The sequence below is a fragment of the Lycorma delicatula genome, chromosome 7, assembly GCF_047948215.1.
Source record: "Lycorma delicatula isolate Av1 chromosome 7, ASM4794821v1, whole genome shotgun sequence".
Lineage (NCBI taxonomy): Eukaryota > Metazoa > Arthropoda > Insecta > Hemiptera > Fulgoridae > Lycorma > Lycorma delicatula.
Window position 1 is genome coordinate 144,102,101 of NC_134461.1, and position 21,935 is coordinate 144,124,035.

The 21,935-nt window shown below is 29.0% G+C and overlaps 1 protein-coding gene and 1 long non-coding RNA gene across 2 annotated transcripts in view; one reads left to right on the forward strand and one right to left on the reverse strand.

Annotated features, from left to right (window-relative positions):
• Window positions 1-21,684, forward strand: part of spel1 (DNA mismatch repair protein spel1) — a 46,509-nt gene extending 24,825 nt beyond the window's left edge. The window contains exons 13-18 of the mRNA XM_075370827.1: window positions 5,665-5,886; window positions 7,928-8,160; window positions 8,996-9,087; window positions 13,267-13,489; window positions 17,220-17,306; window positions 20,130-21,684. Coding sequence (XP_075226942.1) covers window positions 5,665-5,886; window positions 7,928-8,160; window positions 8,996-9,087; window positions 13,267-13,489; window positions 17,220-17,306; window positions 20,130-20,288 — 1,016 coding nt within the window. The 3' untranslated portion in view covers window positions 20,289-21,684. The remainder of the gene's footprint in view (window positions 1-5,664; window positions 5,887-7,927; window positions 8,161-8,995; window positions 9,088-13,266; window positions 13,490-17,219; window positions 17,307-20,129) is intronic.
• Window positions 1-21,935, reverse strand: part of LOC142327620 (uncharacterized) — a 31,573-nt gene that overhangs the window by 1,179 nt on the left and 8,459 nt on the right. Inside the window, exon 2 of the long non-coding RNA XR_012757032.1 lies at window positions 3,148-3,343. This is a non-coding gene — a long non-coding RNA (uncharacterized LOC142327620). The remainder of the gene's footprint in view (window positions 1-3,147; window positions 3,344-21,935) is intronic.

A 21,935-nucleotide genomic window follows, 5' to 3' on the forward strand; every position in this document is an offset into this window, starting at 1 on the left:
TGTTGTTACTTTGATAAAAAAAGAACTGCCCCATCAGTTGTCTAGATGGATCAATGAAACTGTGGTAAAGCCTTAATAAGGGTAGTATCACAAAATAAAAATAGATTATGTAATAAAAATTACATCTGTTTAAGGGTTATAATAATGATTAAAAATAATAAATACATATGAAAAGGTAGTAAATTAAATATGTGAAGTTAATAAAATAACAATTCAGTGTGCATTAATAAAAATGTTTAATTTATTAAATATTGTGTCAAATTATTGTTAGCTCTAGTACATTTAGATTTTTAATTGTGGGAATATTTTTAAATTTTATGATAAATTTCTGTTCCCATATAAGTTATTTTAACAATAACATTTTACAAATTTTTATTCTGATGATCATTTTCTGTTTTTTATAAGTAAGTTTTTTGTGAATTTTTTTTTGTCTTCAGTCATTTGACTGGTTTGATGCAGCTCTCCAAGATTCCCTATCTAGTGCTAGTCGTTTCATTTCAGTATACCCTCTACATCCTACATCCCTAACAATTTGTTTTACATATTCCAAACGTGGCCTGCCTACACAATTTTTCCCTTCTACCTGTCCTTCCAATATTAAAGCGACTATTCCAGGATGCCTTAGTATGTGGCCTATAAGTCTGTCTCTTCTTTTAACTATATTTTTCCAAATGCTTCTTTCTTCATCTATTTGCCGCAATACCTCTTCATTTGTCACTTTATCGACCCATCTGATTTTTAACATTGTCCTATAGCACCACATTTCAAAAGCTTCTAATCTTTTCTTCTCAGATACTCCGATTGTCCAAGTTTGAATTCCATATAAAGCGACACTCCAAACATACACTTTCAAAAATCTTTTCCTGACATTTAAATTAATTTTTGATGTAAACAAATTATATTTCTTACTGAAGGCTCGTTTAGCTTGTGCTATTCGGCATTTTATATCGCTCCTGCTTCGTCCATCTTTAGTAATTCTACTTCCCAAATAACAAAATTCTTCTAGCTCCATAATCTTTTCTCCTCCTATTTTCACATTCAGTGGTCCATCTTTGTTATTTCTACTACATTTCATTACTTTTGTTTTGTTCTTGTTTATTTTCATGCGATAATTCTTGCGTAGGACTTCATCTATGCCGTTCATTGTTTCTTCTAAATCCTTTTTTACTCTCTGCTAGAATTACTATATCATCAGCAAATCGTAGCATCTTTATCTTTTCACCTTGTACTGTTACTCCGAATCTAAATTGTTCTTTAACATCATTAACTGCTAGTTCCATGTAAAGATTAAAAAGTAATGGAGATAGGGAACATCCTTGTTGAACTCCCTTTCTTATTACGGCTTTTTCTTTTTATTTAATTTAAAAATTAAATATGATCACAAAAATTGGTTTGAAATTAATCTTACTACAATAAAATCTGTAAACTGTTTCAAAGTCTCCCCATGAACTAAACAGAATTTTCATAATTCAATACCATTTTTTAAAAAAAATCTCGCAATAAAGTTCTACTTTCCTGGCATCTGTTATTTACTTTTATATAAGAGAATAATTATACATGAAAAAGTTATCTAAGATTTCTCTTTTGGGCAGGAATAAATAAGTATGCATTATTGAGCTTAATATAAAGTGGGTTTATGTTTGCAAAAATGAGAGAAAATCAACTCCAAACCCTCTACTGAAGATATTGACCTTAAAATTTTACCAACAGATTTCCCCATAAACACACTATACAAAATTTTATCAAAATCGATTTATTCAGACAAGTTATTAAGCTTCAAACACACCAATGCACATACTTATGTATGCACATTGCCCCCCCCCCACTTTTTTTTTTGTTTTTAGGGATCTCTGGTCATGAAACGTCAAGAAATGCAAAAAGAACCCATATCCCATTTTTTAACTGATTACCATACCTTCCCTTCTTGCAGCATAGTTCTAGAATTATGATAATAGGAAAGTAAAAATTGGTAAGAGATACCTCTGAAAACATGTCAATCTTCTGTATAGCTTTATTTACTGTGCGTAGATAATAATTTTCGTTAGAATAAACTAAAAATATTAAAATCCAGAATGAATTTGTTAATAATATTTAAAGATAAATAAAAATACTTATGTTAATAAAATTTTTTAAACGTTTTGAAAAAACTAAACAGACTCCAAAAACAAAAAGATATTGCATTGCAAAAAAAAAATTTTCTACTACACCCTCAAAACAATCTTAGATATTTATTTTTTGAAATCAGCACTACATTTTAAAGGAATTTTGAGTGCACAAAATGTCAAAATATGGAATACAAAATGTACTTGAATAACATATTCAAGTTAAGCAACAGTATATGGCTTTAGTCAATAGAAGGAACTGATTTGAAAAACCAACTGTAGGTTATTTACTTTAAATAAATTCCTAATACTTTGTCATCTCCATGCAGAAAGGCTGAAAAAATTTAAAAATACTTTATTTAGAAGTAACAACTTATAATTCATTTTAAATTTGACACAGACTTCAAAAAGTATTGGAAAAGTTTTCCCCTTTCCAATAGTACAACTTTTTTTGTTTTTTGTATTTGTTAAATTTTTTTTCTAAAATTATTAATTTTTACATTTTTAGTTTTGTAGCAGAAATAAGGGCAAGCCTACAAAAAAAACTGTTCATAAGAACAGAAGATTCTGAAAGTCATCTAACTAAACAACTGCCTAGATCTGAGACTTTCACTCAATCATATTTTTTAAATAGTCCAGTACTGCTTGGTATTGGTGTGGAACCACTAAGGGATCATACTGTATTGTTTAAAAACATGTTCATCCAAATTAATACATTTAATGAAAAGTTATGTCAAAACAATATATATATATATATATATATATATATATATATATATATTTATATTCTAACTCTTAATATTATATATACATATATACAGTTTGAAATCTGCTAATAATTTACCTTTCACCAATCACATCGAACTATAAAAAAGTACTCTTATATTAAAAGTAATTTCAGAAATGGGTAATAAAATTATTGCTTACAAGTATGAAAACTAAATACACTTTTAACCTAATGTAGAAAATGTATAAATAAACAATTTAATGAATAATGAAAATATAGATAGAACCCTATTTAGAAGACTAAAATTAAAATAGTTACCCTTTGACTTGTCCATTGAACCAATTTGAACATTCATTCATACTTTCTATAGTATGAGCTCCATCAATGTAATATCTAAAGTCACCATTTCTTCGAGTGATTATCTGTTGCCTGCCTGGCCAGAAACAATCTTTAATTCCACTGAAAATATCTGTTTCTAACTTAAAACTTCTGCCTATGATATCTAAAGAGCCTCCTAAATTTAAATAAAGAAATAACTATATTATTTAAAACTTATGCAAAAAATGTAAATTAAAAAAATGAAAGTAAGTTAAAAGAAAAAAAATTAATTAGTGATAGCCCAATATACTAAGGAAGTAACCGCTCCATTATTATATATTTGCTCATATTTATAACTATATACAAGAGATATATTTGTGTGATTACTTTAAATTTTGTTTTAAATACGGAATCTTCTCTGTATTAATAGCCTGATGTAGTAATTTTAACTTTTTAAAAAGTTTTACTTAGGTTAAAAAAAAAAATCTTGTTTTATATTTCTATAAGAATTGAATTTGTCAATACATGTAGCTTAAATTTTTGTTTCAGTTACATGAGCAAAGTGAGTGTAAGAGTGTAAGTTGTGCAAGTGAAACCGTAGATGAGGGTTGTTCAGTAATTGAACAGCTGATTGACAAATGACTGTAGAAAAATTATTATTTATTCAATGCCAATGAAACTAATGCTAATTTTCAACATAATTTCTGACTACATTTAGGCACTTGTCCCATCTTTCTGTGAACTTTCTTATTTCAGTTGTAAAGAAATGAGAAAGTGAGATACCTATTGTGTGTCTGAGCCGTGCAGGAACATCTCTCAACCCGTCTTTTGAGTGGTGTGGGGATGGGTGTTATGGAAGAATTACATGCCTTTTGAGAGAGAACTGGGACGTTTCCTGTTTATTGCACTTTCCCCTTTATTTTCTAGCATTTCATAAGAGTACTCACTGTTGGTTTTAGTTTGTTCCTCCAAATAATCACAATGAATTGGGCTTTTATAGTCCCAAAACACTTTTAACATTACTTTACTGGCTGACACATAGGTTTTGAATTTTTCTTGTAGAGTGAACTCTGATGTTCCCAATCCATACTCTGACATTTGGATTCCAATTCGAAATGATGAATCCAAGTTTCATCAAAAGTTACTATTCACTGTAAAACAAATTATAACTTTCCATAAAAACCATTGTTTAAGTTCCATACAAATGGAAGTTTGGGTGCCTTTATGATTTTGAGTCGACTATTTGGGCAATAACTGACAGTTCCACACTATTACATAGTTGCATAATCATGGTTACACCATCTATTGCTATGGAGTAAACATTGCTCAGTTTGAAAGTTTGTTGTGTGTTTTATAGAGCATGGCAATTTCATTTTACTAAATAAATACATAATACATTAATTAGTCCTTAAATTTACCAGAGATTGATATGTACTAGATGAATTATATAAATGCTCATGTATAAGAATATAAATGTATTAATTAAATTAATACATTAATTAATCCAAATGTCAATTCTGTTCTTATTTTAATATTACTGTAAATTATTTAAATAAAAACAATTGTATGGATTGAATTGGTATGCCTTTTGTTACGCTCATGGTAATATTCAGATGGACTGTGATTGCTGGTATCCTATAGGCCAGTCTCAATAGTTAATTTGCAAAATGCATCCGTATTCAATAACAAAAAATGTTTAACCTCAATGTACACCTAACACTAGTATCAAGTACTTAAACATAAAAAATATTGCATTAATTCCTAACCTAACATTATAAAACTTATATTATCTTAATCTATTGTGTAGTTTTTAGGATCTAGCATTTTATTTATTTTTTTTTTTTTACATTTCATCTAACCAATATGGAATGGCTACTTTGAAAGTGTAGTTAATAAACATTTATGGCTTAATAATCAAAATTTATGGAAAAAGCTGTTTTGTGTATTTTGATTGTATCAGTAGTTCAAAGCAACATAGGGTAATACCAAAAATAATTTTCAACAGTGAAGTAAGATATTTTGAAAGAAATCATTCTTGTGAGTATTAACGCTTTTCTAAAGCTCCTGTGTAAAATTAGAATTGAAGCTTCCACAGACTTAAGAAAAAATTAATAATGGACATTGACCAAATTTTTATTTTTAGAAATTATTTTAATACATTTTCTGCATGACTAGGTTTTTTAGTGAATTTTGTTTCTTTCATTGATCACAGGATTTGAACTACATTAAAATAAATAAAATGTTCTGATTCTAATTTAAGCACTTTTTTTATATACATATTGTGAAGACTGGTAAAAATAAATAAGTATATTGCTTGCTTCTGACCTAAAGACTAGTTATTTTTATCTGTTTCACTTATTAAAGTAATAGTTCTAAGTTGAACTGTTACTTTAATATTGTATTATTTTACTTTATTATTGTAATGTTATAAACTTTACATTTATAAGTAGTTAGTGAGGTAAATGAAAAAAGTAAATTTTGTTATAAAATAATACATTTTTCTTAACATTTGTCCAGCTTCTTACTCCAATCCATTGCAACAGCTAAGTGATGTGTTGGCTTGGTTAGATGTTCTAACAAGTTTTGCAACAGTTGCTGCTTGTGCACCTAAACCGTTTGTACGACCAGTAATACATGATAGTGGGACTGGTATTTTTAAACTAACTCAAGTACGTCATCCATGTCTAGAAGTACAAGATAATACATCATACATACCAAATGATGTTCATTTGAAAGCGGGTAAGTACATTTTAAAAATTTTTCTTTAAAATTAGAAAAATGTTCTTTTTTGTATTGGTAGAGTAGAGAAACAGGAAATTTGCCAAGAATTTTAACTAATTAAAGAATAATTTTAAAAATGTATAAGTTTTAATAATATTAAAAAAATTAATGACATTTAATATATTTCTAGTAACATTAATTTTAATACTTTCTTTTAAGAACCACATCTTGTAACATTTGTTTATTTATTATATATATATTTATTTCCCATTATGATTTCCTCTTCAATTTGTGTTTTCAGTTTGACAATGGTTGTAGGATGTGGTACAGTATGCTTTTGAGATTTCATCACAAAAAATCAGGCAGGTCGCAGAATCTTGTACCATGTAATTCTATGTCTTGAAATTATTAATTTTCCAAACAATCTCTATTAAACTAGTATAGATTCCTAGGTTTTATAGCTCCATCCTCTTGAAACTAAAAACACTTGGTTTTTAGTTTCAACTTGTGGGAAATTTTGAAGTCTACATAATAAAAAGTTTTCCATTGTGGCAAAATACAGATAACATGTAGTGATTTGTTCCAATTTCCTTTTCACCTTTTTTAAAGAAAGGATCTATGATACCATGTAATTACGTAGCACCCACACTAATTTTGGTACTTTGTAATGGATAGTAGTGCAGCTGACAAGGATTTTTGTATATTAAATAGAAATTCTGTTTGCTTACTTACCTGTTGAAGTGAAATGGCCTTCATCTGACATCAAACAATATCAATGAAGTCAGTATTCATATTTACCTTTACTGACATTTGTTCTTCATCAAAATTCTTGATGCAATAAGTGCATATTCTTTGTATGTTCTTGGGCTTAAACTGTAGAGCCAGTTCATGAGGCCATAGTCTGCATGAAATTACACGGGCATAAAAAAATTCATGTAACAATGTCGTTATAGTAGAATTGACAGTGTAGCATGTAGCATCATCTTGCTGTAACCAGCAGTGTTGGTTTTCAGTTTTAATCTAAGCAATGAAATTTATAATTTCTGAATGATGTTCTGCAGCTAATGTTTCTGTAAAAATGTTTTTTTGTTAAAAAAAATGGATCCAACTGCTCTTTGTCACAAATTTTTGAGAATGCAGATGCCTTTCATAGTAAATTTAAGAGGTCTCAAACTTCCATGCTGTATCGTTTTGCCTGTTAATGTATCCATGCTTCATCTGAATAAAAACTTTCAAAACATATCCTCTACCAAAATTGAAATGTTTGAACCACTTATAGTACTAAATTCACCCATTAAATTCAACTTCCTAAAGTTCTTGTACTACTTAAATTTGGTTTGGCATTAATTTTTTTTTTGTAGCCTTATGAGCAACTACTGCTGAGTGTTTAGTCTGTCAAGAAAGTTTACTGACTGATATTCCCATAAAACATAAAAGCAACTGATGAATGTCAGTACAAAAGTGTCATGTAATACTGGTGGATGACACTATGTTTACTATCAGCTACATTTCCTGTTTCATAAAGTCTAAACACTAAAGAAATATTTTCAATTTATTTGGTACTGTACTATTAGATTGTACTAAGCAGGCTTGTGAAAACAGTATCCTTGTTGTATTGGTCCTAAACTACTAATAAAATAGAGGAACAGTATATTAGAAGAATCTATGTGTTGACCATCCAGTACAATAAATCTTGGCAAAATATCTGCCTTGCCAGGAACGCTATAGAAACTAACTTACAAATCTAGGATCGCTGTCTTTTTTTGGGTTGTGTGACTTATGAACCACAATGTAAGTAATATTTTTAAACATCCATTGCTAGTTTTTATGACTGAAGGAATCCATTTTAGAATAAAGGTATCAGGGACTATCACTTTGAAATAAAGACAGACAACTCTGGGTTCTTAGTCGGTTATCAGTCTAGTTATAAAACATTTTATAGTCCAGATTGCATCTGATAACTGGAAACTATCATATTTTATTAACATTACTATTATAAAATTATTCTTTTGTAACTTTTTGAATATTATAAATCTAATAAATAATTTTGTTTGCGTAGGAGAATGTACATTTTTAATGGTAACTGGGCCAAACATGGGTGGCAAAAGTACCTATATTCGTAGTGCCGGAGTGACGGCTTTATTAGCACATATTGGATGTTTTGTGCCATGTGATGAAGCTGAAATATCTGTTCTTGATGCAATATTAGCTCGTGTTGGTGCTAGTGATTCTCAGATTAAAGGAATGTCAACTTTTATGGTTGAAATGGTTGAAACAGCCTCTATACTTAGGGTGAGTGTTTTTATCTCTGATTTTTTGTTTTATATTTTTTTAAATCTTCTTTTCATAATCTTTACTGAAAAACTATTTTCATTAGATAAATATTAAACATGTGGGTTGTTGGGGATAAGTCTTGTAAATGCCACTTAAGAGAAGGAAGCTTTTTAAAAATAAACATTTATGGGATCACCTTGTTGAAATTGAAGAGAACATTTCTTCTTGTATAAACTTATAAGAGCAGCTCTTTTTAATAACCAAATGGAGATAAAAAGAAAAATGTTCATTTTTTCCTAGTTTCTAAAGATTTTTGAAATGAGATATCTCTGATCGTTTTAATGTCACACATCATGGAAGCAGCTAGGAAGTGTTTACTTATAGTCCCAACTTGTTCATGACCTGGATGAATACTATTTATTTGAGAGCATCTGTAGTACAATTATCTTGTTAAAAAATAATTAAAAACTGCTTGGTTTTTGTTTATCATAATAAATTATTTTAGCAATTCATTGAAACTGTTCCTAGAATCATTTAACTATGATAATTTTTAGGAATTGTTTATTAAATGAATTTTGTTGAGCTGTTATAATTTAACTCTTATTTAATATCTTTTAAATTCGAAGCTGCTACTCTCAGAGACATTTGAAGAATTGCAGAACCATCAGGTTGAATTAGATGCAGTTCGCTTGCTCACCCAGTATAGACTAATATCTAAATTATTCATCAAATCAATCCTTTTCATGTCAATTTCATAAGAGTTAATGTTTATCAATATAATAAGATACTTTTTTTTTAAATAAAAGTTTGGTTTAAAAACAGATTCAAAATTTATTTATTAATTTTTTTTTAGATGGCAACTTCAAATTCATTAGTTATTATTGATGAACTTGGTAGAGGTACTTCAACTTATGAAGGGTGTGGTATTGCTTGGGCAATTGCAGAGTAAGTTATAAAAGCATTTATGCATTGTATTTTAAAATAAACATAAATGTTATATTAATTTTGTGAAAGTCCATTATATTATAACTACTATGGTTTTAACAATCTATTATAATGAGAAAATTTTTCTTGTACAGTTTTCTTCAGACTTAAATAGATATGAAATAAATATATGACAAGAACCAAATAAATTCTCAATTGAATGAAAAGGTTAAGGGATACAAACAGCACTGTTTCAGTACTTTAAAAGAATGAATCTAGTAGAATTCCATGGTTAGTGGTTAATTTCATCTGGTAAGAAGGAATTAGGAAAATTCACAGAAAAGGTGGAAAAATCAGTCTCAAGTTGAAATGGCATAACAGGCTTGTGCTTCAAAATTTATGACAGTAAAATAAATTTTTCTCTTTTTGTTAATTCATCTATTTTAACTTGATTTTTTCATTTATTAAAAGAAATAGCTTCTTTAATTGAATAAATGGAAACTGATCATTATAAAAATTTATGTTAGCTGAGGATTTGAAAGAAATAGAAAGCAAATGCTGAAAATATCAAGATCATTATGTAAATAATTTCACCTGTATCTTGTGTTCCTTATATCAGTTTCCAAACAGAAGGAACTTTCTATATTAAGGCCAAATAAACAAATATCGCATTGAATGCCTCGTTCTGTTTGCCTTTTTATTTGTTGGGTTTTTTGGTTGAATGTATTTACTGTTGTAAAGTATGTTGATTTGATCAGTACCTTTAGAGGAACAACTGCTGGTTTTAACATTCAAACAATTCAAAAACTTAATTTAGAAATTTTACAATTTTTTATTGTTTGGTTTCTTAGTATAAAATTCCATTAATTGAATAATTAAGTTAAATAATTCCTACGCTCTGATATTTTTTCATCTGGGTAGTATTCATTACTTCAGTTCAGCTTCTAGTGGGAGCTAATTTAAAAAAAGAGATAATAGACAAATAGAGATAGAGATAGGTATAAAAATATTTAAGTGCACTTATATAAAAAAATATGACTTTTTGAATGATTTATACTCTTTTGCATCCTTGAATCTATTTTCATTAATTTAATAACGGAAATGTTGGTGTAAGTAAATTGTGTTTGTGATGTACCATCTAATGAATTAATCAACATTCTTAAATTACTTAGGTGTATATTTATTGTTAAGAAAAGAAAGATCTGTTTCTAGATCTATTCTATTACTAAGTCTAAAACTGGAGTACGCAGTGTAACCAACAAAATAATATGATTCGTATAAAAGAGATTTATCCAATTTTAAAAATCTTTATTTTTTAAACTAAAGAACAAATATCCTTAGTGTGCATTATAAAGAACTTGTTTAAATATGAAATTATTCTTATTTTTTTTCACCACACTCAATCTGATCTCCTGTAGGTACACAGCATACATCTACATAGTTAGTTAAACTTGCCCCATACTCAAGCAATCATTTTTAGTGTTAGTGCAGCTACTGCTGTTGTTATGCAGTTTTTACAATTCATCTGCAGTAGCGGGAAGAAGAGGAGGGGAGGGCACATAAGTAGTCTTTTATAACCTCACAAGAAAAATTCACAGACAGTGAGATCAGGCAACCTTTGTGGCCTATGATGAATTGCCAAATCAGCAGACCCCTTCCGGTCAATTAACTGGAAGCTTGAATTCGTAGTTGCCAGGGCCAGGGTGGTGATACTCTGGCTTACTGGAAAATGAATTTATCAGAATCTGCTTTAACTGTGAGAAAAGCCAGTTGTACAACATTTCTAGAGATGAGATTCCTGTAACGCTGTTTCCTGTAAAAAGTATGGACCATAAACCTTTTCCCAGGAAACTGCACAGACGATGTTGATTTTTGAAGGTTCTCTCCCATGCTCAACTGTTGCATGTGGCAGCTCTGATCCCATATCCTTACGTTGTGACAATTCACCTTTTCACCTAGATGATATATGGCCTTTATGAAGTGTTAACATCTTCCTGCTGGTCAAGGATAAATCACAGAATTCCACACCTCTTTGTTTACCATCTTCACAGAGGGCTTTCATCAGTTAAATCCTGTAGATTTAAGTAACATTGCTGCAAAACACCAGGCAGTCAGATGAGGAATGGCTAACTCTCAGCTGGCATGAAAAGTGGACTTTACAGGGTTATGTACTAATCACTGGTTTGAGCAGTAGAAGTTCATTGCTAGGATATTGTTGACAAAAACTACTCTGCACAGTTGTCATGCATTCACAATTGTTGAACCAACTTGCTCCATAGGGGAAGACACCTTTCAGGAAGGGGGTGACTTCCCAAAAGGTAAAAATGAGTTTGACACTCAACGAATCATAAAACGCAACACAAAAACGTTAACAAAACATAACAATAACAATAAATTATGTAACATAACAGTGTAACATAAAATATAACTAACAAAAAACAAGCAGATCTATAAACAAGCAAATTATAAAATAACAATAAACCAAACATAAATAAAGAAGGAAAGTCCAACCAGAACATTCACACCCTTTCAGCGATCCTGTCTTTCTCCAAATATGTGATAAAACTTTCTACAATCATCAATTCGTCCCAGCTTTTCCAATTAACACGGTGATTGTCAACCTGATAATGTCAAACCAACACATGGTCTCCATGCGCATTAAGTCATACTTAGTGTTCAGTCTCATGTCCTCCTTATTATTTATAAACAAACTATGTAACTCTTTTCTTCTTACTTATGTCAGGCATAAAGATATGATAATAAAGTTTAGTTCAACAGCTGTTTTATAACATATATATTTCTTCTTGATAATTCTGTTGTTAAAAGTACTTTTCATTTAAGTTCTTATTAAAGTAAATTTCTTCTCTTCTAAAATGTTGCAGTAGAATCAATGCTATTTAAAATGTAACTTAAAAATATGAATCTAAATAAATACTTAAATATAATACTTCAAATATAAATACATATAAATATAAATAAATATATATATATAATAATATATATATATATATATATATATATATATATATATATATATATATATATATATATATATATATACTGATTAATCTCAATAATGTGAAACAAATGTAGCTATGAATATAATAATAAAATAAATGAGTTATTTCTAATCTGTAATAAAATGTATATATAGTAAAAATATAATTGAATACATTAACAAAGTATTTATTGAAGATATTATTGATCCAGCGACATAAGTTTAGAATATTAGAAGATGTAATTAGGCATAGTTATTCGAACACCTAGCACATTCATATATCACATGATAAGCATTGCCCAATAATCCAAATTTCAGACACATACCAGAGTTCGCCATGCTGAATTTCTGAAGTTTGTCCTGTAAAACACCATGCACCATGCCAACAAGAAATTGCATCACATTTTTGTTTGGGTGCACCCAAGAGACATCCTGCAAATCAATATTAGGAAAAAGATCATGCGTATAAAGCCCACACCTTGTCTCACCCTGGCCTGCCACAGGGCGACACTTGCTGTTCTATCTCCTTCATTTTCTTCGAAAATCAATTCACTTGCCTTCTTAGCATCATATCACTGTTACCTCTCAGATGCAGTCGAGTCTGTTTGTATCACATCTGCAATCACCAAGATCGTCTCCCATGAAATTGTACAGTAACCACCCGTTGTTGAAGCCGAGAACGCAGAAAGTATTCTGCGTTCTCTGTTTTTTTATACACCTGGTACCTAATTTAATTGCAAAATAATGCATTATATACACTGCTTTAATTCAGCAGGGGTAACTAGATAAATGTGACTTTAGATACGCTTTAAATAGGACTTGTATTTTAATGAATAAATTGATATATTTCCTGTCAAAAAATTTGAAGATTAATTGTTTATTGCAAATTAGTTTTTTTTAAATTTAGTTAGGTTTTTAAGCTAAGTTATAACTAATATAATATGGATTCTAAAGAAATTCAACTACGTAGAAAAAATGTACATTGAAGAAAAGTAGAAAGAAATGGTTCCTCTACAGTGCTACCACTAATGGAATTATTAATTCAAATATTTATAGTTGCTGATAAGCAAAAGGAAATTTTATTTTATATTCTATCAAAATAGATTAAGTTTTTTAAATACACTTTTATTAAAAACGTTTCTTTCTCAAATTAAATTCGTAAAAAGAACATAATATAACAGTAATTTGTTTTTTGTTTTCAGGTACTTAGCTAAAGAAGTCAAAGCATTCTCTCTTTTTGCAACTCATTTTCACGAATTAACTAGGTTGTTTGAAGAAGTTCATACACTGCATAATGTACATGTTACTGCTGTAACATCAGAGGATAATTTAACACTTTTATATGAGGTTCGACCTGGTGCTAGTGATCAAAGTTTTGGTATTCATGTGGCAAAAATGGCACGTTTTCCACAACATGTAACAGAAGTAAGTTTCTGGTGTATTTCCATTACTTTATCAGAATAGATTTTTTAAATCTTATTATTATATTGAGATTATCATAATGATAGAACAGTAACTTTTTAAAACTTAAGCTCAAAAGTTTTTTAACTTTTTACATGTTGGTCTATTGTGACAACTATTGTTACAGTGAAACCTGTTAAAAACAAACCCTAAATAAGAAAAGACTGAAACCTTCCCATTTTGGAGAATAATATTGTTCCCGTTAAAAAAGTGGAAAAATCAATGTAAATCATTCTGTATAATACGGAACCTCTACAATGTGAAAACTTAGTTAGGCACCCTAAATAATACAGAAAATATACTTTATCAACTATGGCTATTAAAGAAGGAAAATTTATTATTTTATCAGAATTTTTAGAAGGTGATTAAAAATGACCATAGCCTATATGGAAGCTATGACAGAAGTACGTGAATTGGTGGGGTTGAACATCCAAGTAGAGAACAGCTATAGTGGTAACATACACATTTCACAAAAATATTGTCATTGTTTATTGTATGACGATTTGTCTATGCTTGCTTTCTGTCAGTACTGCAGTCAGGTTTACTTGGTTGTAAACTAGTCATGTATGTCAAGTTATCTTGTTAGTTTTTTACTGTGTAACAATTAATGTGTTTGTACTTTATTATATTCTTGTATATTGTACTGTATCTTATTTACTGTACCTTATTGTGTATATGTATCGGTTTATTGTTATTTTGTTTTGTTTTAAAATTCACCAAAATGTCTCATAAAAATACTGCTTTAACTCTAAACAAAAAAATAAAGTTATTGAACTAAATAACAAAGATAGATTGACTATATGTCAGTTAATGGACTAGTTTAAGTGTGGAAAAACTCGGAAAAATTCACTAAAAAATAGAAAAATTGTGGACGAGTGGTTAAAAGGAAATTGTAATATGAAAGGCAGCAGAAAACTAGTGGGTATGAAGAAATAAACTTAACTGTTATGGAAATGGTTTGTTAGCAGTGGATCTAAACATTTGCCAATTTCTGGCCCTTTACAAAGCCAAGCTTTACTGTTAGCTAAAAAATTAAACAAACTGATTTTAAAGCTTCTAAAGGATGGCTTGAAATTTTTCCAACTAAAATGCTAGTGTTAAAAGGAGAAAAATGTGTCTGTGCAGAAGTAAAAAAAAATGCCTTACTGTCCTTTGTGTAAACATGACCAGGGTACTTCTAAAACTGCTCGTCATTGGTAAATCGTTTAGACTAAGGTATTTTTTTTTTCATTAATGTTAATAAACTCCCTGTGACTTGGCGATTTAACAAAAAAGTTTGGATGACTTCTGTAATGGAGAAGTGGCTGAACAATTTTAATTCTAAAATGAAAATTCAAAACTGCCATGTTCTCTGTTATTCACTGGTAATGCAACTTGCCATCCTCGTTTCAATTTGTCTAATGTTAAATTAGTCTGATTTACACATAACACTACAAGCATCGACAACCATTGGATCGGGGCGGGATTTACATCATGAAAATCCTTTACAGAGTAGCAGTGTTGCAATCAATTATTAAGAAAATGAATGGTGTGAAGAAGAGTTCTAATGAGCTCGCGAAATCAATTTCAATACTTGAATACTGTATACTGGATTCATATGACATTAAAAAACGTAAAAGAGGAAATCATAAAATGTTTTAAAAAAGCTATATTCCTATCGCTTCCCGTTGCAGCAACTATAGGATTAGATGAAGCAGAGCAAAATATGAGAATTTTAAAAGTTCTATGCAGTACTAATGAATTTGAAATTAACACTGATACATTTGCAAACTCTAACAGAGATTTAGCTACCAGTATTACGGCTAACAATACAACTGAGGTCAGTTCCATGGGAAGAAAGTGATGTCATTGAACTGCCAACTGACGAAGATGAAGACTATATCAAACGTGGTGATTCAACAAGCAGCATTGAAGATCCTGTCAAAATAAACTCGTACTTTGATGCACTCTAAAGCTTAAGTTACTTCAGAAGTTCACCGTAAAAAAAAACTGTGCTGAATTTTTGGAGTATTTGTATAAAGCTTGCATTTTTTTAGACTAGCATGCTCTTAAAGAAAAGACAAAGCAGGTAACATCGGTTGACATGTGGAAATCACACAAATAATCATGATAAAAATGTAACTTAATCATACGTACTGTATTTTTGAAAAGTTGTGTTTTTATAGCTTATTAGTGTGACATTAATTGTGTAATAAAAATATCCAGCAAGTCAACAAATTGAATTATTTTAATAAATTATATACTGTATTATTTCAGTGGATTTCAGTATTCTAAGTAAGTTGCCGTGTATTCTTAGTGTGGTTCATTATTACTGAGCACAAACGTACACAGTATTTTCATCATTAATGTGGTAACAGGATAAAATTGAAACCTGTCCAAAATGGAAAAAAATTTGATCCCATTGATTTCAGTTTTGAATAGTTTTCACTGTATTAAAAAGGGGGACTTGAGATCAATTTTTATTATGTCCAATTTTTATTGAACAGGTACAGATTTTTATATTTAACTTATTTGAATAAAAATTTTTTATTATATGTAATCAGTCTTAATTTTTTCTGTTCTAGGTGGTTTATATCATTACCTGCACGTTCGTGTAAAATATTTGAAAATATGTCGATTATTGTGAAAATAAAGACTGATTATTATAAACTTTTTAATATGAAATTGTATAAAGTTTTTTTTTTTTTTATAAACTATAGCCATACTTCATATGATTCCCATTAACATTGAGACATTTGTCATTGCTTTAAGTTTCAATGTGCTCTTGTTATTCTCTTTTGTGATCAGTTACTTCATAGTTACCATTTATTTAATACCCTTTATTTAACCATTACTTTATAATTTAAGTCATCCTGAATAATTTTACCATATCTAGAAACATTCAGTAAATCAATTCCAATCCAAGATGGTGACTCAATAAATTTTTGTTTCATTATTGTTATTATTAAACAACTTAAGTTGTTTGTGATAATTGAGGGTTGCCTAGAATGCTCTTCATCGTGTACATGGAGCCTGTCATTCCAGAATTTAGTAAAATTTATTTCATTTACCACATTAAATCTGTAAACTGTTACCTGTGAACTTCTGCCAACATAATATTTGAAAGTCCAAATATTGTATTACTGCTTGAATTTCACAGTTAGCAGTAATGTCAGTTGTCTTATTTATTTTAATTTAATTAATTAATTTCAAGTGTAATATGGTCAATACTTTTAATATAGCCCTCATCATGTTTTATATATTCTACCATTGCACTAGGTGTTGAACAGAGAACTTTCTGTTGTAGAGGGTATCTTACCAAATCAGCTAACTGACCAACCAATAATAATTAATTGTTATTTAAAAATTGAAGTCTGTAATGTACAAAATGCTGAAGAAAACAGTGTTTTGTTTTATGTATAAGCCTCACCTCATAATTCTGTTGGGTATTTCTGTATTTCAGTTTGAAAAAGATGAATTCTGATGCTAAGATTGCACATTCCAGTATGTTAGTAATAACTGTATCATTTCTTTTTTTATCTGATCTTTATGTTGCAATAAATATGCCAGTCTTGTTGATTAAGGAAGCAGGGAATGATAAGTGTTCTATTTCATTAAAATATGTAGAAACTAATCATAATTAAAATATATAGATATTGCTTTTTTATTCTTCTTAATTCTCAAGTACTAAAATCTTTTTTTCTTTTCATTACAGTACGCAAAAGAAAAACTTGCTGAATTGGAAGATTTTAAAAGCACTGTTATTGCAAGTGATGATGCTCAGAAAAGAAAAATGATTAAGGTAGCTATTATATTTGTTTTTATTATCATTATATATATATTATGTATAAATATATATATATATATTTATACATACATAACTAAATAGGCAGTGGACTCTACCACTACTATTCATCTGTGCTCTGGAAATGGTAATGAGGGAATGACTCAAAAAATGCCCCCTAAAAATAAAAATAGGCCAAAAAACAAAAACAAACTGCCTTAGTTTCACTGATGATTTGGCACTGCTAGGAAACATCATCAACAAAGCTAAACACAGAGATTAGAACTTCAAAACATTGCAAATAAGATTGGCCTCAAAATATCACAATTAAAAGAAATAAACTTAAATGGTAATAGAGTCAAAATTGTAACCTAATTTAAATACCTCTGAAAAATAATAACAAAACCTAAATGAAAAAACTTCAAACAAGAACAAACTAGCTAAAATACAAAAATTAACCTGGTACACCTGCAGTAAAAAAATATCCATAAACACAAAAATAAGAAACAATTTTAAAACCGGAAGCCACATATGCAGCTGAAACACAATTTCACCTAATGAACAATCAAAGACAAACAGACTTCAAAAAATCAAAAGAAGAACGTGCGTCAATAAAAAGTACCAGAAAGATCAGCAGTGGTGGATCGTGCCCTACAAAGTTGTATATAAAGAGTTAGAACCCATCGTGATACCATGCATAAGAGGAGACTAGAATTCTTTGGACATATCATGAGGATACAGGATTCAAAACTTCTGAAACAACTAGTACAATACAATCTCGACTCGAAAAATACCTTGACAGGATGCAGATGGGTAAGAGAATTAAGAGATGATCTGAAGGTAGAGTTTGTTGAAAAAACTAAACTTTATTAAAATATTTAAGTTATCAAAATAGGATGAACTACTTTAAAAAATGGTATTGTACCATAATTTTTGTAAATAGCAATTGTACTTTTTAGGGAGTACTGCTTGTACTGTATATGTATAATTAAAAGTCAGTAAGTTACTATCGATATTTATTTTGTTTTTGGTAAACAAAAATAAAAGAGCTTTTGCTTTACATGTCTTGTATATGCCCATTATATCAGTTGTGTAAAAAATTAATATGTTAGCTATTTCTCTGAAGTATATTTACTAGTGAGCTACTTCTTGATAAAAAAAAAGAAAATTATACCCACTCCCCTTTTAATAAAACATTTTATAATGTATACAATCAAGATGTAAGGGTACATTGCAAAAATTAAGTGAAGGAAATTAAAAATTAAATCAAGTAGATTTTTAAAAAACTTACATAGAAATGTTTTTGAATTTTGAACTTAGTTCCATCCCCATCTTATTGGGATGTTATTTATATGGTGTGAATGAATTTAGTAAAATATTTCAAGTTCAAGAATTAAAGTTTGAATAAAATGTAGAATAATTTTGATACAAAATATTTTTTTGAAACTTGACTTAGCATCATCCCCTACTAACCCACCGGGTTGGTCTAGTGGTTAACGCGTCTTCCCAAATCAGCTGATTTGGAAGTCGAGAGTTACAGCGTTCAAATAGCTGGCTTTACCTAGTAAAGCCAGCTATTTTTACATGGACTTGAATACTAGATCGTGGATACCGGTGTTCTTTGGTGGTTGGGTTTCAATTAACCACACATCTCAGGTATGGTCGAACTGAGAATGTACAAGACTACACTTCATTCACACTCATACATATCACCTCATTCATCCTCTGAATGAGGATGATATGTATGAGTATTTATCTAAACGATAGTTACCAGAGGCTAAACAGGAAAAAAAGAAAGAAAGCATCATCCCCTACTAGATAATGAATAAGATATCCCAGGAATTCTGGTTAGTTTTATATAATATTTTATGCACGCATCAACTAGCTGTTAAACAACTGATTTGCAATGACAAGTTAACTATTAGACCAGTCTGATGGACTAAAGTATAATTGAAAATAAAATCTTGTAAATTGCTTGGAAGTTAATATTTTATTGTTGCCCATTAGTTCTTAGGACCAACCCAAATAATTTTTATTTTTTGAATAAATTATTTGATCACAAATAATTTATTTATAAATCAATACTTTATATCTACAGTTAGTTAATTGTGTGATAGTTTTAAATTTATTATATAATCATAAAAATTTGTTGCGTTAAATTGTGTTTTTACTCAAGAGTGATATTAGACTTTTTTATCTATTATTATTTTAGTTTAGGTGCTGTTCAGGTGAACACTAATGGCAGGGGCATCTAATGACGGGCTTTTTAAACACCTTATGAATTGTTCTCTGTCACACATGCAACCACCGCATTGAAGTGACCATAGTCATTAAAATAAGTAATAAAAAAAAAAACAGATTACAAAAGTTAGCAAAATAAAGATGTTCTTAAAAAATTGTTTTTAAGAATAGTAAGTGAATAAAACAATTAAGTGAATATTGAATTCAGAATATCATTTACCTTAAAAACTAATAGAATAAGTAACACTTATTCTATTAGTTTTTAACAATTTCAATAATACAATAATCAACAATTTCTCTGTTGATTAACTATTAAAAGTTTCCTTTGATAAAGTTTTAAAAATCTAAACCTATTAAACATATTTATAATAATTGTTGTATTAAGCCAACAAGCATTCCAGGTAATTTGGATCTAACTGCAGTTTATAGGAACAGATGTAAGAACACATGCTCAGCACAGTTTACTATAGCAGCCCCAGTATGTTAAACAAAAAAAAATTAAAATGTTGGTTTAAAATTCTTGTCATCTTCCAGTATATTTAAAACTAAAACTTAAAACTGATGAGTGTAATTTAGTTTAGAATTATTTTTTATTTATAGGAAGGAGAAGAATTAATCAGTGAATATCTAAATAAATGCAAGAAGTTAAAAGTAGATGAAGTAAATGATGAAGAGCTCCAGATGGCCATTAAAAATTTAAGAGATGAAGCACTTTCAAAGAATAACCCCTACATTCAAGCATTGATCACAAAAGCTTAATGTAATTTAGCTGTTTGTATTAAACTTGTATACATTAGTTTAGTAGTTATTTAATTGATTAGGATCCCCTACTAGGTAATGAATAAGATCTTGTATCCTAGGAATTCTGGCTAGTTCACATGTTTTAAATGTGGGTTTTCTATACTAAACCCCTAAATTCTAGTTAAAAGATTTTATAAGAGTTCTTTAAAATTTATTTACCAATAATTTATGGAGCACAGATAATAAATGTTAGAAATTTGAGGCAGAAACTTTGAATTTCCAGTAATTATTGTTTAATAAAACAATAATGTAAAAATCTGGTTGGGATTGTATAAAATAACGTCTAAGTTATTTAAGTTTCAATGTGCTCTCCTTTAAAATAAATTTTGTTATGCTCATAAATTAATAATTATATAACAGGTTTTCAAAATTCCTTACAACTGCTTATCTTCATGATTGAGTGTAGGTCTGTCATTCGAATATTCCAGGTTTGAAGCCTGGTCAGACTTACAATTTTCACATTCTGCAAAATTTATTTCTCATTCATTATCAAAAACAGAAAGTTGTACATCTTGTTTATTTCTCTATGAATGCACAAATAAATATATATATTTTCTTTTGTCTTCAGTTGTTTGACTGTTTTAATGCAGCTCTCCAAGCTTCCCTGTCTAGTGCTAGTCGTTTCATTTTGTTATACCCCCTACAGCCTACATTCCTAACAATTTTTTTTTCATATTCCAAGCATTGCCTGCCACAATTTTTCTCATCTACCTGTCCCTCCAATATCAGAGTAACTATTCCAGGATGCCGTAAGATCTGGCCTGTAAGTCTGTCTATCCTTTTAGCTAGAGTTTTCCAAATGCTTCTTTCTTCATCAACTTGCTGCAACTCCTCTTCATTTGTCACTATCCACGCATCAGGTCACTTTAAATTTGATATACTTAACATATAAGTATAAAATGTGCTGGAAAATAATTGTCTCTAAATTCTAATTTCTAGTAAGGGATCTAACATTTTTTCATATAATTTTTACATCCCATCATATATCTATCTTATCTTCCTTATTTAAATACATGTGTGATACCATGATATATTTAAATGAATTTGCCAGAATTATGATCCTATAAAAAATAATAAGATAACTTTTTTCCGTCATGTAGTGTAACTCATGTGACTGTTGGAAATTTAATAAAATTCTTTTTATCAATTTTCGATAGTAAAATGTTTGCCAAATTTCACTATACGTAATACAATAAGTAATAATTTTTTAGGTCTAATTTTATAATCTATATTTGATTTTAATTTAATATTTCAGTATTAATCAAGTACAGTGATTGTGATCTTGAAATTGAGATGTTATTGTGATGAAATTTGAAATATTTGTACAAAAAAAGAATAAATAAATATTGTTCCTATTTTATATATCTTACTTTTATTATTTTCTATTCCTGTGAAATTTTCTTTTCCTATTAAGGTTTTATTTGTTAATGCAAAATAATGTAATTTTTCATATTACTTTTTTAAGTATTATAATAATAAATTTTGTTATTGTTAGATAAAAATGTTCAGTGATATTAGTAACTTTATTCCTATTAAAAAAATTTATATTTTTCAAGAATTTATTACTAATAAATTCATGTCTGTAAATTTCATATTATTCTAATG